The sequence below is a fragment of the Cebus imitator genome, unplaced genomic scaffold, assembly GCF_001604975.1.
Source record: "Cebus imitator isolate Cc_AM_T3 unplaced genomic scaffold, Cebus_imitator-1.0 Scaffold183, whole genome shotgun sequence".
NCBI lineage: Eukaryota > Metazoa > Chordata > Mammalia > Primates > Cebidae > Cebus > Cebus imitator.
Window position 1 is genome coordinate 3,186,494 of NW_016107498.1, and position 25,483 is coordinate 3,211,976.

The 25,483-nt window shown below is 46.7% G+C and overlaps 1 protein-coding gene across 3 annotated transcripts in view; it reads left to right on the forward strand.

The window, feature by feature from the left end:
* The window catches only part of IKBKB (inhibitor of nuclear factor kappa B kinase subunit beta), a 63,030-nt gene extending 37,966 nt beyond the window's left edge, over positions 1-25,064 (forward strand). For 2 of the 3 annotated variants that reach the window (XM_017545946.2, XM_037744757.1), the window contains exons 8-21: positions 592-716; positions 6,146-6,253; positions 8,320-8,449; positions 8,824-9,018; positions 9,736-9,850; positions 10,636-10,759; positions 11,359-11,510; positions 11,680-11,741; positions 12,820-12,929; positions 13,987-14,036; positions 14,145-14,244; positions 14,445-14,592; positions 18,559-18,686; positions 21,734-23,138. In XM_017545946.2, coding sequence (XP_017401435.1) covers positions 592-716; positions 6,146-6,253; positions 8,320-8,449; positions 8,824-9,018; positions 9,736-9,850; positions 10,636-10,759; positions 11,359-11,510; positions 11,680-11,741; positions 12,820-12,929; positions 13,987-14,036; positions 14,145-14,244; positions 14,445-14,592; positions 18,559-18,686; positions 21,734-21,965 — 1,779 coding nt within the window. In that variant the 3' untranslated portion in view covers positions 21,966-23,138. Of the gene's footprint in view, positions 1-591; positions 717-6,145; positions 6,254-8,319; positions 8,450-8,823; positions 9,019-9,735; positions 9,851-10,635; positions 10,760-11,358; positions 11,511-11,679; positions 11,742-12,819; positions 12,930-13,986; positions 14,037-14,144; positions 14,245-14,444; positions 14,593-18,558; positions 18,687-21,733; positions 23,139-23,561 lie in introns of those variants that run through there. The other variant, XM_017545948.2, reaches the window with a different exon arrangement.
* The last annotated feature ends 419 nt before the right edge of the window (positions 25,065-25,483 follow it).

The window sequence follows — 25,483 nt, forward strand, 5'->3', positions numbered from 1 at the left end:
TTGAGACAGAGTCTCACTCTGTCACCTAGGCTGGAGCGCAGTGGCTCGATCTCGGCTCACTGCAACCTCCACTTCCCAGGTTCAAGCAATTCTTGTGCCTCAGCCTCCTAAGTAGCTGGGACTACAGGTGCACACCATCATGCCCGGCTAATTTTTGTATTTTTAGTAGAGACAGTTTGATTATGTTGGCCAGGCTGGTCTCGAACTCCTGACCTCAAGTGATCTGCCTGCCTCGGTCTCCCAAAGTACTGGGATTACAGGTGTGAGCCACCGTGCCCAGCCCGCAACCCTCATTTTTAAAGGGGAGAAGTTAAAACCTAGCAATGGGTGTGTGATGTACTCTGGCCCTGAATCTTTAGCCCCTCCATCAGTACTTACTTGAGTGGGGCATAGAGAGGTCTTAGAAATGGTAGCATGATATACATGCTAAACACACCTGGGGTCCCCTCCTTGCCCTGAGTGCATGCGCCAGTGCCCCCTTGGATGGAGCCAGGAAAGCCTGGGGTGAAAGCAGATGGGCTGGCTGCCCAGAGAGGAGTTGTGGCCCCCCAGAGAGGAGCAGCTCAGGTGTGCCCCCTTGTGTTGCTGCAGGCCCCGGAGCTGCTGGAGCAGCTGAAGTACACGGTGACCGTCGACTACTGGAGCTTCGGCACCCTGGCTTTCGAGTGCATCACAGGCTTCCGGCCCTTCCTCCCCAACTGGCAGCCTGTGCAGTGGTGAGTGGTGCCAGGCCGCCTCGATGCAAGAGGGACCCCCGTCTGCTCCTTTCTCTTCATGCACCCTGTTTCCCTGGGTGCCCCATCACCGGGCCTGGGAGATCTGTGTTGTGTCTCTTCCCAGAGGAAGGCCTATTAGGACCTAACACGGGCAGTGGGATGGTCTGTGCTCCAGGGACCTGTTAATAGATAGAGAGAGTAGCTGTTAAGTCTTCGTGTGGATTCTGAGCCTTCACATCTTTAAATACAATGCTGTGTCAATGTCATCTGCTTTGTGTTCGGAAATAAGAGACTATTGTGTGAAAATGTGCACTTAACACTGAGAATGCTGTTAAGTAAACAGAAATAAGATGTGTACACATGACAAATCAGGAGGAATTATGTGAAAATTTGTTGTTGACAAATTTTACTACAACCTGAATATAAATTTTTGTTTTTAAAGCGTAAGAACGTGGCTGGGCGCAGTGGCTCACGCTTGTAATCCCAGCACTTTGGGAGGCCAACACAGGCGGGTCAGTTGAGGCCAGGAGTTCTAGACCAGCCTGGCCAACATGGCAAAGCCCTGCCTCTACTAAAAATACAAAAATTAGCCAGGTATGGTGGCAGGTGCCTGTAATCCCAGCTGCTCAGGAGGCTGAGGTAGGAGAATCACTTGAACCCAGGAGGCAGAGGCCGCACCACTGCACTCCAGCTTGGGCGACAGAGTGAGACTCTTTCTTAAAAAAAAAAAAAAGATTCAAAACAACAACAACAACTGAGCATAAAACCTAAGAATGTAGCTGAAATTGTGAACCTAATAAATTACACATTTTTCTAATTAAAAATTAAAGGATACAATGAAGATTTGTAGAATTACTCTGTATTCTTTAGCTTTCATTTTGCTGATTAAAGAAATAATGTATTGTTCATATGTTTATATAAAAGTTAACTGTCACCACCAAAAATGATATGTGAGGTAATACATATGGTAATTAGCTCAATTCAGCCATTCCACAGTGTGTACCTCATGTTGTACATGATATGTATAGACCGTTTTTATTTGTCAATTTAAATAAAGAACTGGGGGGCAGAAAAGAAAAATTAAAAAGTTAATTATTACTGAAATGCATAATTTAAAAGTGAATATTACCCCAAATCAGTTAGATTTCATTCAAGATTGTTCCTTGAGAGGCCACACATTAGTTTAATTGATGCTACTGCTGCTCAGAACTTCTTTATTTCAAGTTTTAATTTTTTGGAACAATGATAAGTTCACGTGGCTCAAGTTTCCAGAAGAATGGGGGAGTATGCAGTGACAAGTCACGCCAGTCTCCTGGACCCTCATTTCCCTTCCCACAGGCACCTGATGTTTTCCAGGAATGTTTTCATATCTTCCAGGGTTTTCGCATCTTTGAGGGGTGTTTACAACGTGTTCCAGTAAATTGGCCTATATTTGTTGTTCCTGCATTGATGTTTCCCCACCTTTTACCCCAATGGTAGCATTGTCTGATCACGGTTCTGCACATGCTTTTTTTTTTTTTTTAATTGCATTTTAGGTTTTGGGGTACATGTGAAGAACATGCAAGATTGTTGCATAGGTACACACATGGCAGTATGATTTGCTGCCTTCCTCCCCTTCACCTATATCTGGCATTTCTCCCCATGCTCTCTCTCCCCTCCTCCCCACCCCCCATCCCTCCCCCATTTCCCCCCAACAGACCCCAGTGTGTAGTGCTCCCCTCCCTGTGTCCATGTATTCTCATTGTTCGACACCCACCTATGAGTGAGAACATGCAGTGTTTGATTTTCTGTTCTTGTGTCAGTTTGCTGAGAATGATGGTTTCCAGGTTCATCCGTGTCCCTACAAAGGACACGAACTCATCATTTTTGATGGCTGCATAATATTCCATGGTGTATATGTGCCACATTTTCCCTGTCCAGTCTATCATCAATGGGCATTTGGGTTGGTTCCAGGTCTTTGCTATTGTAAATGGTGCTGCAATGAACATTCGTGCCGCACATGCTTTTAAAGCTTTTCACATCATGACAATTTCTTTTTGAGCCAATTTGCATCACAAAAAAGATTCTTTTGAGCTTAAATCATACTGTGTAGTTTAATTGCCCCCTCATTTTTGCCAGATTAACTTTGTTTCATTTTTATGTTTTGGAAAATATGGAAACAGTGACAAAAAAAAAGACAGGAATCAACTTGCATCCCATAATTGGGAAGTAATCACTATGAACAGTTTTGTGTCTCCAGGATCTTTAGTGTGTGTAAACAAAAGTAGGTTATTATATCCTCATACAACCTGCGTTTCAAAGTTGATACTGAAAATGCTTTGTTTTTCCATATTATTTGTAGTGTCTATTATTTTATTGAATGTCTGGTGCTGTGGTTCATTTAACTTATCCCCCGTGGTTGAAAGCACATTGATAATTTTTACTTCTTAAAATAATACTAAGAATAACATCCTTGTAGGGAAATTCTTGCACACAGTTGTTTCCCTAAGATAAAAACCTAGAAATGGAATTAACAGATCTTCAAAGAGTTTGCACATTTTAAAGTTTTCTGATGCATGTTAGTTAGCAAACTATTCACCAGGAAGGTTGTATAAATACACGTCTCCACCTGGAGCATGGACTCTGCCCCTTTCACCACATCCTTGCCAACACTGGCTGTTGTCACCTTCTGGAACTAATGAAAACAAAACATGAGTGTTTTCAGAGGACAAGTATCTACCTCATGAGAATATTTATTTATAAGAATAAAGTGTGCCAGGCACAATGGCTCAGGCCTGTGTTCCCAGCACTTTGGGAGGCCGAGGTGGGCAGATCACCTGAGGTCAGGAGTTTGAGACCAGCCTGGCCATCATGGCAATACTCCGTCTCTACTAAAAATACAAAAATTAGCCATTTAGCCAGACGTGGTGGCACACCCCTGTAATCCCAGCTACTCGGAAGGCTGAGACAGGAGAATCGCTGGAACCCAGGAGGCAGAGGTTGCAGTGAGCCAAGATCATGCCACTGCACTCCAGCCTGGGCGACAGAGTGAGACTCCGTCTTAAAAAAAAAGTAGAGTGTATCCTTTGAAATCGATTCCAGAAAAGTGGTCTTAGGTGATAGCAGTCTGTTCAATTCCACATTTATCCCCCAGTGAGGAAGGTTCATGCCCTGAGTCTGGAGAAATGGCAAAGAATGCCCAGCTGTGGCTAGTTACTTTACAACAGGCATTGCTCCTTTAGCTACATAGGTTCTGGAATATTGAGGAATTTGTTCATTAATTTATAGTCTCACTTTATAGTGTAAGCATCATAAAAATAGCTTTAAATTACATGTGCATCTATAGTGGTTTTAACTAAGGGAATTATTGCATTTATTCAGGTCACTTGTTGAGCATTTGCCTTATTTATGACAAGATGAATTAAAATCCATTAGAACTAGAAGAACAGGTGCGTGTTGAAAATACATTCTGAAGACTCAGCGTCCTCGTAGGAAATCTGTTGTCTGCAAAGCCGTCTTCCTAAAGCTTCCCTCATCAGTGCCGGAGGGCCAGGTGGCCAGTTTCAAGTAGATTTCTCTGAAACCCAATAAGGAGCTCTTTTGAGGACTAATCTACTTTTTAATGCTTTGGGCAACTTAAAAATATTTACTATCTCATCTCAGATGGCAGGTAAATAGTGATTTCCAGACAAACGCAATTCGAGCTTTACAATTCTATTATAAAGCCACTTTGAAATACATTTTAGGACAAGCCCAAGCAATAAGCATCTTACTTTGGGTCCTTTTCTAATTTCCCATCAACAGCCTAAGTTTTCTAGCAGAGGCTTGTTGCACACTTACATGATTAGAAAGCTTCGGAGCTCCCAACTCACAGCTGTCACAGTGTCAGCCCAAGCTGTGAAGCACCAGCTTCTGCCATGCGCCAGCTCTTCTAGCTTTCCAGTGTGTTCCAGAGAGGCCAGTTCACCATTTACCACTGAGTATTGTTTGGAGCAAAGCATTTTTTATTTGAGTTTCCCGGATGTTTTGAGGAAAAACTGTATTTGGACATTCAGACAGAATGGAAAGAACACCAGACTTTGGGTTTGAACCCCTGATTGTGCTACTCTGTTGTGTGACCTTGGGCAAATCATTTGATCATCATTTCCTTTGGTCCAAACTGGGGGACTAAAAATAATGTCTGCCACATGGGGCTGTCATGACAATAAGTGAATGCTCTGTGTCAGAGTACTTGGTTATCTATGAAGCATTATTCAAATTTACTGTTCTTATTACCAAGATTTGAAGCCAGCTGTGTGTAGATTATTTTTACTGGCCAGGCACCGTTGCTTACCCCTATAATCTAGCACTACCACTCTGGTAGACCGAAGTGGATGGATTGCTTGAGTCCAGGAGTTTGAGACTAGCCTAGGCAACATGGTGAACCCCCGTCTCTATTAGCTGGGTGTGGTGGCGCACACCTGTAGTCCCAGCTACTCAGGAGGCTGAGGTGGGAGGATTGCTTGAGCCTGCAGGGTTGGGGCTGCAGTGAGCTGTGATTGTACCACTGCACTCCAGCCTGGACAACAGGGAAAAAAAATATTTTTACCTTAAAATACTACTTCAGATACCCCAAGAAGTTCCCTAAGTTGGGAAATGTATACGTGCACTTATCCTTAGAAACAGTATTTAGCTGTGTACATTTAGAGGGAAGTGTGTATGTGTGTGCATACATTGTGCATATTTCGTGTAAATGTCGTATGCATGCTGTAATCTAGGTTTGGAAGTCCCAATTTTAACCTCTATCAAAACACAAGAATGTGTAATAGATGAAAAAGAAGGTAAAGCAAATGAGAAGGAAAAGCCAAGGATAAGATAAGGAGGCAATAGTACTATCTCAGAACTCTGGGCATGAGATGGTCAGTGACTCTGCTAAAGGCTGCTCTTCAAAAAGTCATTCAAGCAGTCCTGACCAGCCTTAAACTCTCAAAGGATCTGCCTGACTCAATGTGAATGAACTGACTATTATTCCAAAAGAGTGGGGCTATAAGTCTCCTGTATAGTTGTAAACTGATATTACAAATGTAAAGTGACTCTTGAGTGCTAAGTGTTGTAGGGATATGTATGACTGTATATTTCATTGGTATCCCAGTCAACAATTGACTGCATAGGTGACAGTGGTCTCATGAGATTATAATACTGTTTTTTTACTGTACCTTTTCTAGGTTTAGATATGTTTAGATACACAAATACTTACTATTGTGTTACAGTATTCAGTACTGGAGCATGCTGTACAGGTTTGTAGCCTAGGAGCAATAGAGTGTACCATACAGCCTAGGTGTGTAGTAGGCTAAACCATCTAGGTTTGTGTTATGTTCACACAAGGACTAAATCACCTAATGACGAGTTTCTTAGAGTGTGTCCCTGTCGTAGCAACATGTGACTGTACCTAACAGGATTCATATTTGCAGGCATTCGAAAGTCCGGCAGAAGAGTGAGATGGACATTGTTGTCAGTGAAGACTTGAATGGAACAGTGAAGTTTTCAAGTTCTTTACCCTACCCCAATAATCTTAACAGGTAAGGCACAGTGGCATTACACGAATACATATTTTTCTTCCTTTTTTAGAAATACAAGCCTGGGCTGGGCACAGTGGCTCATGCCTGTAATCCTAACACTTTGGGAGTCCGAGGTGGGTGGATCACCTGAGGTCAGGAATTCAAGACCAGCCTGGCCAGCATCTTTAGTAGAAATGGTGAAACCCTATCTCTACTAAAAATACAAAAATTAGCCGGGTGTGGTGGCGCGTGCCTGTAATCTCAGCTACTGGGGAGTTTGAGGAAGGAGAATTGCTTGAACCTGGGAGGCAGAGGTTGCAGTGAGCTGAGATTGCACCACTGCAGTCCATCCTGGACAACAGAGTGAGACTCCATCTCAATAAAAAAAGAAAAAAGAAATTGAAGTCTGAAATGACATCTGATGACTTTTAAATAGGTTATCAGGATATTGTCCTCTAAGAACTTGACATAGTCCTTCTTAATCTTTTTTTTTTTTTTTTCTGAGTCGGAGTCTCACTTTGTCACCCAGGCTGGAGTGCAGTGGTGCACTCTCGGCTCACTGCAACCTCTGCCTCGGGTTCGAGCGATTCTCCTGCTTCAGCCTACTCAGGAGCTGGGATTACAGATGGCTAATTTTCGTGTTTTTAGTAGAGATGGGGTTTCACCATGTTGGCCAGGCTAGTCTTGAACTCCTGACCTCGTGATCCACCCACCTTGGCCTCCCAAAGTGCTGGGATTACAGGCGTGAGCCACCGTGCCTGGCAGTCCTTCTTAATCTTAAATCTAGAATGGGTTCCCTTCCCTCATCTGCTTAGAAATCATCTCTTTTCTAAGTTCACATAACAATCTGTCTATACCTCTTATTGCCGTTAATAGCCTCTACCTTGTATCACCTTCAGTTTTGCATAGGGTTTATCTCCCGTTCAACAGCAGTCCTTTTAAGGGTAGGGAATTATACCTTATTTCTCTTTCCACCCTTCATGTGGCCTAATTCTGTGTCACAGTCAACAAATAAATCTTTGTCATTTGAATGGCATTACAATCCAGTCTCAGAGCCAGAATCTAAACAATTAATAATATTGTGTAATAGTACAGAATTGGATACAGTGCAAAAGAAAGCTACACGGCAGTCACACATAACTAAGTGACATGGATAATGATTACCATATTCACAGGGTGGAAGAGAAGATTCGATGGACTAATGCTGTATGGAATGACAGGATAAGCTAGAACTTTTTGGAAGGGTCTGGACAGATGTGAAGGACACGGACAGATGAAGAGGAAGGAGGAAGGAAATTCTAAGGGGGAAAGATTGGGGTGAGCGAGGCACGTTTGGGAGGTGGCGAGGAGCTGTCTTGGCCTCAGGGAAGGGTGGGTTCACAGTAGGCAGGCTCTGCAGGGTCAGGGGAAGGAGTTTGGAGTTTGTCCTGTGAACTCACTACATCTGGCAGCATGGGATCTAGATTCTGTAGGGGTCACCTGAGCTAGGATGTTCCTATAAAGTGTATTTTAAAAGCCTCATTCATTTCGTTTCTTTTCTCATCTTTTCTTTTTTTGAGACAGAGTTTTGCTCTGTCACTCAAGCTGGGGAGCAGTGGTGCAGTCCTGGCTCACTGCAACGTTTGCCTCCCAGCTTCAAGCAATTCTCCTGCCTCAGCCTCCTGAGTAGCTCAGATTACAGGTGCACACCACCACATCTGGCTAATTTTTGTATTTTTTAGTAGACATGAGGTTTTACCATGTTGGCCAGGCCGGTCTCAAACTCCTGACCTCAAGTGATCCACCCGCCTTGGCCTCCCAAAGTGCTGGTATTACAGGCGTGAGTCACCACGCCTGGCCCTCATGGGTCATTCTTATGCTGCCATTTGGAGGTCAGGAATCTCTGATTTGGGGGTATTTTAGAATCCAGGAAAGAGGTGTGAGCACCTGAATAATTGATTGGAAATGTTTATACTGTTTCTCTCCGATAAACCCCTTTTCATTTTCGTTCACTGTCCATTGGCTGCCGTCTGTGTGTATACTGGGAGACACACACTGTGGCCCAACATTGGCTAGAAGTGTCTCCCACACTCTGCTCCTCTCCACAGTATTCTGGCTAAGCGACTGGAGAAGTGGCTGCAGCTGATGCTGATGTGGCACCCCCGGCAAAGGGGCACGGATCCCACGTACGGGCCCAACGGCTGCTTCAAGGCCCTGGATGACATCTTAAACTTAAAGGTGAGCGTGGAGCCAAGTTAGCCCTGAGGCAACAGCTGGGGTCCCCAGAGGAACATGCAGTTTTTAGGACAGAGCAGGTGATGGGGCCAGCTGACCTAGTGAGGAAATTTAGGCTCCTGCATCCGTCTTTCTGCATAAGTAAAGAAAGGACAGCTGTGCTAATTGACATTGGCTATGAGGTCATAGCCACAGACAGACAGGATTATGAAAGACTAAAATATGCGAAACATGGCACCTGACCTCTCACCCTCAAGCTAGGCCCTTGCTTTGTGTGGTTGGGAAATGTTGGGAGTAGCAGAGAGCTGAGCTAGGCAAGTAGATGGCCATGTCCTTGAAGAAATCAGTTTTCCAGTAACATCTGGGTTGTGTTGCAGCTGGTTCATATCTTGAACATGGTCACAGGCACCATCCACACCTACCCTGTGACAGACGACGAGAGTCTGCAGAGCTTGAAGGCCAGAATCCAGCAGGACACGGGCATCCCAGAGGAGGACCAGGAGCTGCTGCAGGAAGCGGGCCTGGCTTTGATCCCTGAGAAGCCTGCCACTCAGTGTATTTCAGACAGCAAGGTGAGCCCTGGCTTCGTATACAACACCGTGTTTTCTTTGGCTGTGCCTCCTGGGAAACTCATCACACCTTCAGATTTCCATCGTACTTTGTCATGTAGTCTGTTAATCACACAGTGCAGATACCTGCCTGGTAAGTTGGCGTATGGGCTCCTTTGTGTGGCCTGATAGGAAACACAAATCGCCTTGCTGGGCTTGTTACTTTCAGACCCTCCAAGGCCTTTCTCTTGCCTTTATTGCAAAAAGTGATGCTGTAGCACTTGAATCTCTTAAGTTGCCCACTTGGCCCTCTTCCAAGTGTGTTAAAAAAAAAATGATGCTGCACTGTCTTGAGTCAACTGAAACTATTTATAACGGCCTCTGTATACAGAACTGGGTTGGGCACCTGAGTTAACTACAGCTGTGTAAGACACGGCCTCTGGTGACTTGTGGAGATAAAGTTATATGAGAAATAATCATTGCACAGGGGAGTATATAGTGAATTTCTCAACTTCACAGGGGAGACAGAGTAAAATAGAATGTAATAAGTTTGTAAATAGGAATGCATTCAGACAGTAGGTGTAGGCTGGAGACGTTAAGAAAGACTTCATGAATGCTTCGTACTTGCTAGCTGAAGATGCTTTTGCTGAGCAGTGGGGAAAGTTCTGGAACCTCTTCATTATTAGTTGGAAAAGAGAGGGTTGGATCCACAAGATTCACTTTGTTCTTGTCCCTTTACAGTTAAATGAGGGCCGCACATTGGACATGGATCTTGTTTTTCTCTTCGACAACAGTAAAATCACCTATGAGACTCAGATCTCCCCACGGCCCCAACCTGAAAGTGTCAGCTATATCCGTAAGAATTTGTTTTGTTTTGTTTTTCTAAATAATTAGTTATGTGTGGGACAAGGCAGGGGAGGGAGACAGGACTAAGGAAGGGAGCCACACGAAGGAAATCAGTATTGCTGGTCCTCGGGGCAGCCTTCCTTATTTAGGACATGCAAGGAGTAGCTAGGCAAGAGAGAGTGCAGGAAACCATCAGTCAATTTCGCCCTCCTAGGCCGAGCATGGTGGCTCACACCTGTAATCCCAGCACTTTAGGAAGGTGAGGCAGGAGATGGATTGTTTGAGCCCAAGAGTTCAAGACTAGCCTGGGTAATATAGTGAGATAGCATCTCTACAAAAAATTTAGAAATTAGCCAGATGTGGTGGTGCCTGCCTGTAGTCCAGCTATTCAGGAGGCTGAGGCAGGATTGCTTGAGGCTGAGAGTTCAAGGCTGCAGTGAGCCATGATCAGCCCCACTCTATGAGCCTGGGTGACAGAGTAAAACCTTATCTCTAAAAAAAAAAAAAAGGAGTTTTATTGGAAACATATGGCCCTCTATACACATGTGTCCAAATGTTCATAAAGTTTTTCTTCAAATCAACAGCTACTTATTGACTACCTGGCACATGCTTATGCTGTCATGGGTATAAAAACATGCATGTGACAGTAACCAGGCATAACACCCTCCAGAGTTATGTGATCCTATAGTAGGTACAAAACATGAAAGTGCAGCAGCGTTGTGAAGCAGGATGTGGTTAACTGTTGGAGAGTTACTGTGGTTATTCTCTGACAGTTGCTTGTGTCTCTTTCTCTAGTTCAAGAGCCCAAGAGGAACCTTGCCTTCTTCCAGCTGAGGAAGGTGTGGGGCCAGGTCTGGCACAGCATCCAGACCCTGAAGGAGGATTGCAACCGGCTGCAGCAGGGACAGCGAGCTGCCATGTAGCGTGCCAGCCTTTTTTTTTTTTTTTTAGCTTAATTTATTTAAAAGTTCTTGGTGGCTTTGGCCACAGGGAGGTGGCTGAGGCAGGAACCCAGAAGCAACTGTTAGGAGCAACAAAAGAGAGACACTGGTTTGGATGGATGGGAAGTGGTTGGGTGGGTGGACTGAAGGAGGCCCCTTTAGACCTGGTGAGGTGAGTGTGGTCAGCACAGGCGAGGAGTGCAGAACTGAGGCTGGGCTGGCGGAGCTGCGACCGGATTGGGAACCCAGAGGAGCGCACTGCCATGTGGATTAGCAAAACTCCCCTGACTGTCCTGCTGGGGACTTACGACTCCTTCCCCAGTGTGACTCATTTGCCAGCATTATTGGCCCTTTGTGTCTTCCTTTGTCTGATGCCAAGCTTGGTGCAGAACCTCAGGCGTTTTTGAGGGCTAGGAAATTGTCCTTGAGTTATGAGTGGCTGCTGTAATGATGATGATGATGATGATAATTATAACCTGGACCTCCCTTGACATTTGAGGGGGTTTTGTTATTGTACAGGAAATGGAATTTGGATCCCAGAGATGCTCCAAGACTGTGTTCCTTGTGGTTCCTGCAGGATGAATCTCCTCCGGAACAATAGCTGCCTCTCCAAGATGAAGAATTCCATGGCTTCCATGTCTCAGCAGCTCAAGGCCAAGTTGGATTTCTTCAAAACCAGCATCCAGATTGACCTGGAGAAGTACAACGAGCAAACCGAGTTTGGGATCAGTGAGTGTGCACTTTGCAATGCGTTTTGAGAGACCGTGTTTTTGTTTTTTTCTTTTCCTCTTTCTGAGGTTTCTTTTGTCCTATTATAATTGAGTTGCTTATTTCGTTTTAGTTTTGTGGTGTTTTTATTTTGTTTTGTTTTGTTTTTCCTTCTCAATTTTTTTTTCAGCATCAGATAAACTGCTGCTGGCCTGGAGGGAAATGGAGCAGGCTGTGGAGCTCTGTGGGCGGGTAGGAGACTTATTCTGGGTTTTTGAACTTACTGAGGGGGTGAAGTTTTATGTTTCCACTTCTCACTTTCTCATCAACACTGATCTCTGTCAAATATCAGGTGTTCCTCACCATGCTTTGAGCTTAAGTGGACTGACTGGAAAGAGGCCAAGAGAGTAGCCAGTAAAGGGAGCCCCTCTGTGGCCAGATGCAAGAGCTGCATGGATGGACAGAGATGGTCCAGGTTTAAATAAGAAGCAAGTGTTAGGTTCCCTTGGGGGAAAGCCGGGACTGTTTCCTGTTAGGGAGGACATAGGATGGGGTGATCAACACTCCCACTCCCTCTTATCGAAGGTTTTTGACTAATTTTATTGGGACACTAAATCTGTAGGAAATAAAAGGTCTAGGCAGAAAGTGTCAGGACAGCGTGAATCAGACGCCACCGAAAATGTTAATTATGAAGGCAAAGGAAATACGTGTGACTTAAGAAACTCACACAAACTGAAGGCTGAAGTTGGGCTCTGGGGCTTTTTCCTGGACTTATCCCCTGTCTTTCCCTGTGCACTTGGGCAAGGATCTTCACCTGTGTCTTCATATCTCTTTTTAAATTAGTACTGATAGATATGTGTGTTTAATGGTGAATATTAACCATAGAAAGCGTGAGTGCTTCTCCCCATCTCGGGACTCATGATCTATGAGATAAAGCAGTCTGGGCCTCCCTGCTGGGTGGCATTGAGATAGACAGATTAAGTGAAGAGAAAGTAATGTGCCTTGGGCATCTTCGGTTTGCCAGGCAGCACACCAGAAGCTTTAAGTACTTCATCTTATATGACTCCTCAAATGGCCCTGTTAGAAGCCTATTTTATGCAAAAGGAAACTACCTGGGGGTAAGTAACTTTCCCAGGGGTCACACAACTAGAAAGTGGTGGACCGAGAGGCAAATGCAGCAATTCTGACTCCACAGTCCACATTCCTTTGAGCCAGTCCGTTGAGAGTCCTCAGGGAGTGTGGAGGGTCCCTAGCCTTCCCCCCAACGTAGATCTTGCATCTCAGAATGCTCCTACCACATCAGTTGACATTAGCACAGCTTTTCCATTAGGAGAATGAAGTGAAACTCCTGGTGGAGCGGATGATGGCGCTGCAGACCGACATCGTGGACTTGCAGAGGAGCCCCATGGGCCGGAAGCAGGGGGGGACACTGGATGACCTGTGAGTACCAGATGGGGGTCTCACTGTGCCCAGCACACACAGACACCCCTGGAGCTTCTGTGTGTGTTGAGGGAACCCTCAGTGGCTGTGTGGGACCATTATCCTCTAGAGCATGATACCCTGTGGGGTCATCTCTAGCAAATCATCACTGAGCCTCAGTTTCCAAATTTGTTCAGTGGCAAGAAAAGCAGTCTGACTTCACGAACGTGTAACGATTAATTCAGATGACGCATTTGAGAGGCAGTCCGTAATCCATAAGGCTGTAAAACGCAAGCAGCCTCTACCCCTGTATCAGACTCCCCTGATTTGTCACACCCTGACGCAGGCATAGCTCAGAGCAGAAAGTGAGACACAGAAGGAAGAACCCGATGAGGCTTAGGAGGTCGGACCTGGAAACCGTTGGTTTGAGTCTTTGTCAGGTATTTGGCATTGGCTCCAGGAGGGGAGGAGGGTTCTGGGCGCCTCACTCCTACCTGAAGATCACGTGTATGTGCTCCTGCTGTGCAGATGGAGGGAACCAGGCAGCCTGGGTCAGCCTGTCAAGGGCTGTGTCACTGTGAGCTCAGCAGTGTTCCCTGATTAGGATTCTTAGGACAGGAGCTCCGAATGTCAGAACTTTGATTCTGTATTTTCTCTGATTACTTAACCCTTTATTCCCCTCTAGTTATTTTATTTGTATTTGTGTTTGTATATTTTTTTTAAGAGACAGGGTCTTGCTCTGTTGCCCAGGGTGGAATGCAGTGGCACAATCATAGCTCACTGCAGCCTCAACCTCCCGGGCTCAAGCAGTCCTCCCACCTCAGCCTCCCAAATAACTGGCACTGTAGGCGCATCCCACCATGCTCAGCAAATCTTAAGAAAAATTTTTTTTTGGCCAGGCCCAGTGGCTCACACCTGTAATCCCAGCACTTTGGGAGGCCAAGGCAAGAGGATTGCTTGAACCTAGAAGTTCGAGACCAGCCTGGGCAACATGGTGAAACTCTATCTCTACCAAGAAAATATAAAAATTAGCCATATTTTACCTCAAATCTAGTCAGAACTTCTTTGTATATTTTAGAGAGGAGCAAGCAAGGGAGCTCTACAGGAGACTAAGAGAAAAGCCGCGAGGTAAGTGGGGTTCTGTGTCTGCCTTGGGCTTCTCCTTATCTCATTTTTGGGGCATCGCTACTCTCTGCTGGCTTCCTTGAGGAACTATGCTACCCTCTCTCTCTCCAGACCAGCGAACTGAGGGTGACAGTCAGGAAATGGTGCGGCTGCTGCTTCAGGCAATTCAGAGCTTCGAGAAGAAAGTGCGAGTGATCTATACACAGCTCAGGTATGAGCCCTAACCTTCCTGCTCCAGAGGAAGGACTGGGAGTTGCAGGCTGGGTGCGAGGTCCCCTTCCTCCCTCTGCTCTGATTCGCTGGACCTCGCGAAGCGACTTTCTGCAGCTGCTGACCAGATGCACAGTTGCCACAGCTTCTGCTTTCTCCAGCCCAAATGCCATTAGAGTTTGTCATGTTTATTCTTTGCAGTAAAACTGTGGTTTGCAAGCAGAAGGCACTGGAACTGCTGCCCAAGGTGGAAGAGGTGGTGAGCTTGATGAATGAGGATGAGAAGACTGTTGTCCGGCTGCAGGAGAAGCGGCAGAAGGAGCTCTGGAATCTCCTGAAGATCGCTTGTGTGAGTGAGCGCTGTGGCCCCGGGCCCTTGGCCCGCCAGCCGCCTCTGCCTTTCCGCGTCTGTGCACTGCTGCTATCCCACATGGGACACCACAGAGCCATCATTAGCCCACTCAGCTGCTGCTCAGTTTTCATGTCGCTGTTTTTTGACTTGGTGTGAGCAGGGAGGTCAGAGGAAAGGCCCGTGCTAATCATTTTCATTTATCTGTGTATTACTTTCCTATGGCTACTGTAAAGATGATCACAGCCTGAAAGGTTAAAACAACAGAAATTTGGGCCAGGCATGGTGGCTCATGCCTGTAACCCCAGCAGTTTGGGGAGGCTGAGGTCAGAGGATCGCGTAAGCCCAGGAGTTAAAGCCTGCTGCGAGCTGTGATCACGCCACTACATTCCAACCTGGGCAACAGAGCAAGACCCTGTCTCTAAAAACAAAAACAAATGTGTTATCTGAGCTCTAGAGCCCAGAAGTTGAAAGTGCCGTGTCAGCAGGGCTGAGCTGTCTCTGAGGGCTCTCGGGGAGGGACTGTCCTTGCCTCTTCCAGCTCCTGGTGGCTCCAGGCATTCTTTGGTGTGTGACTGCATCACTCCAGTCTCTGTCTCTGTCTTCATATGACCCCTGTGTCCCTCATCGGGGTATCTCTTATAAGAACCCTTGTCATTGGATTTGGGTCTCACGCAAATAGTCCAGGGTGATGTCATCTCGGGATCCTTAATTTTTTTTTTTTTTTTTTTTTTGAGATGGAGTCTTGCTTTGTTACCCAGACTGGAGTACAGTGGCGCGGTTTCAGCTCACTGCAACCTCCACCTCCTGGGTTTAAGTGATTCTCCTGCCTCAGCCTCCTGAGTAACTGGGATTACAGGTGCCGACCACCACACCCAGCTAATTTTTGTATTTTGAGTAGAGATGGGGTTTCACCATGTTGGCCAGGCTGATCTCAAACTCCTGACCTCATGATCCGCCCACCTCAGCCTCCCAGAGTGCTGGGATTACAGGCATAAGCCACCATGCCCAGCCGGGATCCTTAATTTAATTAAGTCTCTAAAGACGCTTTCTTCAAGTATGGTCTCACTCAGAGGAGTTCCAGGAGTTGGGATGTGGCATATTCTTCTTAGGGCCACCAGTTCAGCCCACTGTCAGGTTCAGCAGTGCGACTTAGTTGACCATCGCCTGCATCCGCGCTGCTGTCAGTGCAGTAACCTGGGCTTTCTGTGCACACCATCTTAACAGAGCTGTGAGTCCATGGAATGTCAATGGGGGGAAAATGTGAAACAAAACAGCCAAGAACTGAGGTGGGAGAAGAGCCAGGCCTGGCCGTGTCATGGGAGCCAGAGCTGCTGGGAGTGGGAGCCCCATTGTGAAAGGCTGCAGAGAAGGTGACATGGATGGAAGAGTGACTTAGGCATCCGTTGCCTTTAAGAGCAAAGGGTCAGTTTCTATAATGAGGATAAAGAAATAAAATTTTTTAAAAAAAGAGCAAAGGGAAGGAAAGAGGGAGATGGTTGCTCATGGTGGAAGCAGGAGGTGGCACCCTAAGAGAGTCTCATTGTCAAAGGCGGAGGGCATGACACAGTGCAGAGAACAGAGGGACTGGGGTCACATGCCAGAGCTCTGGGCATGCCTTGGGAGCGTGAGTGACATATCTTCCTGTAAGAAGAGAGGAAAAGGAGAAAGCAGGATAATGACAGAGTGGATCTGAAGAGGAGAGGGAGGTGCAGGTATTCACACATGATACCTGATGTGTCCTTTACATCCATTGAGCATTTATTAAATGCTGACTGTATGCCCAGCAAGACACACCGGGGAGAAGGCATGGCACCTGTTCCCAGGAGGGCCTAATCCTTTGGGCACAGACGGGCATAAGCGAGAGCTGCTCAGGGTGGGAAGGGCTGGGAAGCAGCTTCAGGAGGCATGAGCTGCAGTTTCCATGCACAGGGGGAGCTCCAGCTTTTCTTAGAAGAGAGGGAGCAATAAGAAAGTTCATAAGGAGCTGTCCAGCTAAAGAGTGAGGACGTTCCAGGACAGAGATGTCACTTTATCAAAGGCAGAGAGCCTGGGGAATCAGTGTGTTCCAAGTGGGGACAGGCTGGTGTGTGTGGGGAGTCTGCGATGGAGGATGAAGCTGCTGAAGAAGGCAAGGGCAAGCTTATGCAGGCCATGCTTTGTTTTGTAACGCACACTGGAGTGCAGTGGCACGATCTCAGCTCACTGCAACCTCCGCCTCCTGGGTTCAAGTGGTGCTCCTGCCTCAGCTGGATTACAGGTGCCCGCCACCACGCGCAGCTAATTTTTGTATAATGTTTTCTTCCTTTTTTGAGACAAAGTCTCACTCCGTCTCCCAGGTGGAGTGCAGCTGCACAATCTCATTTCACTGCAACCTCCACCTCCTGGGTTCAAGGGATTCTCCTGTCTCAGCCTCCCAAATAGCTAGGACTCTAGGCTCATGCCACCACACCCAGATAATTTTTGTATTTTTAGTGGAGATGGGGTTTTACCACATTGGCCAGGATGGTCTCAAACTCCTGCCCTCAAGAGGTCTGCCCGCCCTGGCCTCCCAAAGTGCTGAGATTAGAGGCGTGAGCCACAGCACCCAGCCCATGTTCATTTTCAGAGCACACAGGACACATGGCAGGATCTGTCTTTTCCCTCGATATTAAAGGAACTTGAGTGTGGGGATGTGATCACATCTGGGATTTGGATCTCTCTCTCCAGGCAGCTGGAGGATCTGAGCCCCTGGCCAACCTCAGCACTGAGAAGGGCTGCTCTCTGGGTTGGAGTTGAGCCGCCCCTCTGCAGCACAGGACAGGACGGGGCAGGAGCCGGGACAGGGCCTGGCTGGGAGGGAGCCAGGAAGCGCAGGCACCGTCCCCTGTTGCACTTGTGGTCCAGGGCAGAAGCACAGGAGGCCAATGCTGGGCCTCTCACCGGGCACAGTCAGCAGGAGGACAAGGAACGGAAGGCTTGGGCACTTGCATGGCTCCTTGATGTGTGGGCCTTGAGGTTTTGCTGGAGAGGAGGATGTGGAGCCAGGAGAGTTCCATGGCCTGAGGGACACGTGAAAGGATGAAGGACTGCAGGCCACAGTGAGTGCTGGGGGTGGGGTGGGGTGGGGTGGGGTGGGAGGGCAGGGGGGTCACACGGGTGGGGTGAGGACCATGCGGGGCAGAGATCAGCAGAGGGGTGACCTGAAGGTTGGTGGCTGGTCGTGGGCTATGAGCTGAGGAGGCTCAGGTAGCTGGAGTGGGAGCCAATGCTTGATCCTTCAAGCTGGGAGGGACAGTGGCTGCAGCCCCCTGGGAGTCAGGGAGTCCTGGCTTCTTCTCAGCCAGGTCATATAGGATGCGAGCCACAGGAACTCCCATAGCCTTTTTGTGTGTGTCTTTTGTGTGCAAAAGAGTAAAAATACTTTCCTGTTGTTTTCTTGTAAAAGTTCATTAAGGGGCCGGGCGCAGTGGATCACGAATCCCAGAACTTTGGGAAGCTGAGGCTGGTGGGTCACCTGAGATCAGGAGTTCGAGACCAACCTGGCAAATATGGTGAAAAACTATCTCTACTAAAAATACAGAAGAGGCTGAGGCAGGAGAATCGCTTGAACTCAGGAGGCGGAGGTTGCAGTGAGCCAAGATGATGCCACTGCACTCCAGCCTGGGCGACAGAGTGAGACTCAATAAATAAATAAATAAAGGAATAAAGCTGGTTTAAAAAAAAAAAAAAACCTGCAAATAAATGTAGGCACTCTGGTCTCCTAAATTTAGAATCCTTTCCTCAAACATCCCCCTTTTGATGCAGAAACATTTTTGAAGCCAGATGCAAAGCACCAGCTGACCCTAGGGTGGGGGAGCTGGCTGGTGGGCTCTAGGGATAGCTCTGGCATCTGGCAGCCAGTTGTCTCCTGAGAAAATACTGTGGCATGAATGCAAAGTGTGATTCATCACTTGGCTCCTAATTTCTTTTGATTTTGTCCCTTAGAGCAAGGTCCGTGGTCCCGTCAGTGGAAGCCCGGATAGCATGAATGCCTCTCGACTTAGCCAGCCTGGGCAGCTGATGTCTCAGCCTTCCACGACCTCTGACAGCTTACCCGAGACAGCCAAGAAGAGGTAGGTCCTCCTTAGGAGTGCTAAGTGTGACCATCAAGGGCACGTCAGGAGATTGGGGATGGAAGCATTCTTCACTGGTGACTGTCTGTCCGATGATTTTACCACTTCTCTGGGTGTTTGTTGCATCTGCTAGGTCCTGTGGGGACTAAAGTGATACAAGTTTTGCTCTCGTGGTCCCTCGAAACTTACTAGTTTCTTTTTCCGAGGCTTGGATGACTACTTTTTTTTTTTTTTTTTTTTTTTTTTTTTTTAAAGACGGAGTTTCACCATGTTGGTCAGGCTGGTCTTGAACTCCCGACCTCAGGTGATCCGCCCGCCTTGGCCTCCAAAGTGCTTGGATTACAGGCATGAGCCACCACGCCTGGCCTTGGATGACTACTTAATGAGAACATTGGGAGTGCTGGTCAGGTACATGCTGTTACCTTTTATCCATGGGAAGCTACATTCCTTCAGGTAGGCCCACTTCCTCTCCTCTGAGCCATCTGTCCCCCATCACCTCACCACCACCTTGAGTTACTGAGTCACCACCCTCCTCCTGGTGCCTCTGACCTTCCCATCCTCTCCCTCCTCTTGCCTGAACCACAGTGGCGGGGCCAGGGAGGGGGGTGTGGGGCAGGGCTTTCTGCCTGCTGCCTCCTGCCTTTCTGGTGCCAGGCCTTATCTGGTTGAATTAGTCTTCACAAAATACCACTCTGACCAAGATGTTCCTTAGTCAGTCATGAATAACAGCTTCCCGCTGCGTTATAGATGCTCAGGTCCGAGCTTTCTTCAGGTCTCATCTGGTCCAACAGCACAGCATCAAATTCTCAGGTCCTGCTGGAGACCTGGTTTGGGAGCTCAGGGTTGGTGCCCAGCAGTCTGTGTCTAGCAGGCCCTCCACCAGTTCTCCAGCATACTGCATGCCACCTCTGCTCCCACGCTCATCTCTTCCCATGGTTTGTTTTGTTTGACACCTTCTGTGTGCAGGGCCCTATGGCCCTGGGATCCCCCTATGGGATCCTGCAGGCTAATCTCTAGGCACGGGAAACACTGATGATTGCCTGGGGCAGGGAAGGGGGATGGGAGTGTCTGATAATGCAAGGTTTCTCCTGAGGATGATGAAAACATTCTAAAACTATATATGGTCATGTTGCACAACTGTAAATATGCAAAAACCTTTGAACTGTACACTTTAAATGGGTGAGCTCTATAGTATGTAAATTATCTCAGTACAGCTGCTTTGAAGAATCTTGTCCTTGGGGAGTTTGCATCCTGTTTTGGTATTTAATCATAGGTAACCTTGGATTCTTAATTTTCTCTCTGCTGGGCATGGTGGCACAGGCTTGTAATCCCAGCACTTTGGGAGGCCGAGGAAGAAGGTTCGCAGGAGTTCGAGGCAAGCCTGTCTCTCTTTTTTTTTTTTTTTTTTTTTGAGACGTAGTCTCGCTCTGTCACCCAGGCTGGACTGCCGTGGTGCAATTTTGGCTTACTGCAACCTTCACCTCCTGGGTTTAAGCAATTCTACTGCCTCAGCCTCCTGAGTAACTGGGACTACCGGTTTGTGCCACCACGCCCGACTGATTTTTTTGTTTTTTGTTTTGTTTTGTTTTGTTTTTTCATACAGAGCCTTGCTGTGTCATCAGGCTGGAGTGCAGTGGCGCAATCTTGGCTCACTGCAACCTCTGCCTCCTGGGTTCAAGCGATTCTTCTACCTCAGCCTCCTCAGTAGCTGGGACCACAGGCGCATGCCACCAAGCCCAGCAAATATTTGTATTTTTTTTAGTAGAGATGGGGTTTCACCTTGTTGGCCAGGATGGTCTCAATCTCTTGACCTTGTGATCCACCTGCCTCAGACTCCCAAAGTGCTGGGATTACAAGCATGAGCCACTGCGCCAGCCTTTTTTTAATTAAATAAAAATTATTTCCCCAACATCTTATGAGCTCCTGGAGGATAGCAGCTAGGCCAGGAGCCTCTTCCATTGTCCTCTGGGCCGGCACTGAGCCTTTAGCCTAGAGGCCCTGAGGCTTGGCAAAAATGGCTCCTGCCATCAGATTGTCACATTTTGCAGAGTGAGACAAGTTCTGGGGCACTGTCTTCCCTTATGTGGCTTATTCCCTTGAGTGATATCCTCAAAGCTTTAGAAAGGTGGACCTAGGTATACAGGATGTCTCTCGTCTCCCCACAGCGTAGCTGAGGTTAGAAAAAGGTGGATGTTTTATTGCATGCTGTTCTTTCTCACTGTGGCCCAGTCCTAAGAGGAAATGTGTTTCTTATTATAGAAAAGGGGAGAGATAGATTAAAGGAAATCAAATCCCAGAACTTGCTTTTCAACAGATTCCAAGGAACTATGGAACCCAATTGCTTGGCCTGTTTTTTTTTTTTTTTTTTGGACTACTTCAAAAATTGGGAAACAGGTGATTTGAAGAATATCTTAAGATTTTGACAGTTTGTGAATTAAATTCAGCTATCTAATAAGTCAGAAAGCAGAAAGAGCTTTTTACTTCTGACTTTTCATTGAAATCTGTTTGCTTTTTTTGCATTTTGGACAGTAATGCTTATGTGTGGAAAGTGCATAGCAAGATGAATGAAAGTATTAGTCAATTGGTTGGTGTTTTAAGACACTCAGGATCAAAGTAATTGTTACTTCATTTAAAAAATATTATCAAAAAGGCCGGGTGCAGTGGCTCATGCCTGTAATCTCAACACTTTGGGAGGCCGAGGTGGGTGAATCACAAGGTCAGAAGTTCAAGACCATCCTGGTCAACATGGTGAAACCCAGTCTCTATTAAAAATGCAAAAAATATTAGCTAAGTATGGTGTCACACACCTGTAATCCCATCTATTCTGGAGGCTGAGGCAGGAGAATCACTTGAACCTGGGTGGTGGAGGTTGCAGTGAGCCAAGATCACGCCATTGCACTCCAGTCTGGGCGACAGAGTGAGACTCCATCTCAAAAAAAAAAAAAACTATCAAAATTATCAAAACTCTTTCGCATATTTTAAAACAGCAGTGTTAGCTCTCATCACTAATAATGACCACTTTCTAATAATTTGATCATTTTCTTTAGTGAAGAACTGGTGGCTGAAGCACAGAACCTCTGCACTCTGCTAGAAAATGCCATACAGGACACCGTGAGGAAGCAAGACCAGAGTTTTACGGTAATAGCTTGTGTGAGCCCCCAGCAATTTCATGTCCCTTCTTTCTATAGCAAAAGAGAAAGAAAATGGAAAAGCAATCTGGCTTTATCTTCAACTTCAGTGTTTGTTTGTTTGTTTGTTTGCTTGCTTGTTTGTTTGTGATGGGGTCTTGCTCTGTCACCCAGGCTGGCTTGCAGTGGCGTGATCTTGGCTCACTGCACCCTCTGCCTCCCAGGTACAAGTGAGTCTCATGCCTTAGCCTCCTGAGTAGCAGGGACTACAGGTGTGTATCACCACACCCAGCTGATTTTTTTTCAGTGTGTATTTATGATTTTCTAGTACACATTTTTTATTCATAATAATAGTGATGGCTAACAATTACTGAAGGCTTACAAGTACATATATGCATTATCTTATTTAATCCTTGCAGCACATAATGCCAGTGATGAGGAGGAAGGTAGCATTGTTCCCGGAAGCCTGTCCCCCCTGTACCGTCCATACTACTGCTGAGCATTTGTGTGTTGAGTGCTGGGCAGGGGAGAGGGATGGGAGTTACTAGTGAGTCTGGTGGTATAGCAGGAACCAGCTGTGGCCTTGGAGCGTAGTGTAGTGCTAGTTATGAGAAAACTAGCCCAGGTACAGGTGTACATTAAGGCATAGCTTCCATTGTTGAGAGAATCCTGCATCATTTGCTTAGATCTTTACATGGCCTTTACCTGCTAATCACTTGCTAATTTCCCTGAACTTTAAGCTTTTAGAAGAATTACAGGGGATACCACTGTGAATTGCAGCCTTTGCTGATGTAGTCACATGTCCGCCTCCAGTCTGTGGGCGTTCTGTATCTCGTGCTGCTCTCCTCCTCCTGGCACAGGATATGTTTTGATCAGTTCATTGCTTACTTGCATGTCTGTGGGAGGAGGAGGAGGTCTCATCCAGCCGAGTCATGTGGTGAGGCTGGAAATCCATAGCTGAGATGAGCTACCCACAGTGAGCACAGGAGTGAGTGCTGTGAGCCACGGTGGTACTGACATTACCTTTCCAGTTCACACAGTCAATGGAATCTCAAGGGCTCTGAGCCAATCCAAAGCAAAGATCCTGTACAGTTTGAGTGTGTAACTTAGCTCGAGTGGCCTGTAGTCACAGGACTTATAAATAAAAGGGTTTACCTTTTTAATTTTTATTTAACTTATTTATTTTATTTTATTTTATGCAGCCTGGGTCTTGCTGTGTTGCCCAGGCTGGTCTTGAACTCCTGGCCTCAAGCGATCCACTGGCCTCAGCCTGCCAAAGTGCTGTGACCACAGGCATGAGCCACCATACCCAGCCAATAAAGGGGTTTCAATAGGTTTCTTTTTATTTTTGTTTTTTGGGGGTTTTTTGAGATCGAGTCTCACTCTGTTGCTCAGGATAGAGTGCAGTGGCATGATCTAAGCTCACTACAACCCCCACTTCCCAGGTTCAAGTGATTCTCCTGCTTCAACTTCCTGAGTAGCTGGGATTACAGGAGCTCGCCACCATGCCCGGCTAGTTTTTGTGTTTTTTGTAGAAACAGGGTTTCACGATGTTGGCCAGACTGGTCTCGAACTCCTGACCTCATGATCTGCCCACCTTAGCCTCCCAAAGTGCTGGGATTACAGGCGTGAGCCTCCAGCCGGGTTCAATATATTTCTAAATTGTGCTGATTGCCTCCTGAAGAGGAAAAATAACCTGAGATGTATTGGTGGCTGTTGTATTTTTAACATGCCTGTTGACTTTCAGACCCTAGACTGGAGCTGGTTACAGACAGAAGAAGAAGAGCACAGCTGCCTGGAGCAGGCCTCATGATCTGGGAAGACTCGACCCCCTGACATGGGGATGCCTGGAACAGGCCCCATGATGTGGGGCTGCCTGGCCACAGCTCTCTGTGATGGCTCCTGCTGCACTGATGTCCCAGTATTCTCTGGTATCCAGATGGAGCTCTCAATTCCCCAGCAGCTGTGACTTTCACCCAGGACCCAGGGCGCAGCCCTCCGAGGGCACTGCCGGTGCCTTGTCTACACACTGGAGGTCCTCCATGGAAGAGGCCCAGGCACGATGCCGGCCCCACGAGCATTCAGGGGTACAGCCATGGCAGCTCCTTCCTCTGCTGTGAGAAAAGTGCCTAGAGTCCAGTTAGCCACACACATGACTGGACAGTGTCCAACTCAAATCTTTCCGGCCAGAGTCGGAGCAGCGCTTGATGCCAGCCTGTCCTCCCCTGCTCTCCAGCAGCCCTGCTCCCTGTCCTCTCTCACTTTACAGCTTGTGTTTCTTCTGGATTCAGCTTTTCCTAAACAGACAGTTTAATTATAGGTGTGGCCTGGCCCCATCCTCTCTTCCTTTTTTTATTTCACTGCTGCTAAAATTGTGTTTTTACTTACGACTTTGGTGGCTGTCCTCCTTTCAGCAAAGTTGGGAGTGCCAAGCTCTCCATCCGTGGCCCTTTTAGCCACAGAGTGACTCACAGTAGCCAGGATGGGAGAGCAGCTGCCTTTTCCAAGTCCCAAAGATTACCTGAGGGTGACTGTCATGGCGAAGGAGGGACAAAAAGGGTATCTGCTGCCCACCAGCCTGCTGACCACCATGCTCACGCCTCCGTTCCTGCTCAGGCATGTGTGTGTGGCAGTGCCAGGCCAGGGGGTCCCTGCCTCTCACAGCATCTAGCAGTATTATTAAATTGATTCATTTTAAAAATAGCTTCTATATTTTGTTACATGTAACCCAATATGTAACACTCATATTGAGTTCCATAAATCACTGTTAGAGTATCTATGGTTAGGGCTTCTGAACGAAAATAATGGAAAAAGTTATCAATTTGTATAGTGCCCGGACCATTAATAGTGCCATATCCCTGCTTCTTTAACCTTTCACAGAACTTATCTTTTATACAAAGGCAGAAGCACAAAATGAGTTCAGATGGTCACAAACGGGTGAGTTTTGTTGGAGAAGAAAGTTGTAGTAGGAGACTTCACAGGGTAGTTTCCATGGAGATAGAATGAAGCATTCTGTGGTCAAGTAAGTTCAGCAAACGGTTCTTGTTTCACTTGCTCTTTGGAGATTCACGTTGTGCACTGGGAAAGCATCTGAAAGGCCTTATCATAAAGAAACTGGCTTAACTTTGTATAAATTCACCGTTTACCAATGTCATTTGACTATAAATACATTTTCTTCTGCTGATTGTGTGTGTGAAATGTGTATCAACATCCCAAGGAGCTAGTGTTTAATAAAGCACGGTTTTGGAAACCCTGGTAAATGACAGTGGGAAATAACACCCAAAAGGCGAGGACGGGGTCAGGTTGGGGAGGGAATGGATGTTGGGCCTAGGGATATTAGCTTATGTTTTAGGCAACTGAGCCACAGAAGAATTTTGACCAAGAAAATGCTAACCAAAGCAGTCATTACAAAGTTTATGGCTGTTCAGTTACAGGACAAGAAAGGAAGAAAAAAAATTGGAAAAAAAAACAAACAAACCTATGGCTGGAACAGTGTAATTGATTTAAAAAGTGAAAATCTAGGAGGAGTTAGGATGTCTGCTTCCAGGAATATGAGATAGATAAACTTTTTCCTCTCATTAAATGCAGCGAAACTCCTTAGTCATATAAACAAATACAAGACTCTGAATGGTAGAGATAAGACAGAAGACTGTCCCTGGACCTTGGGAT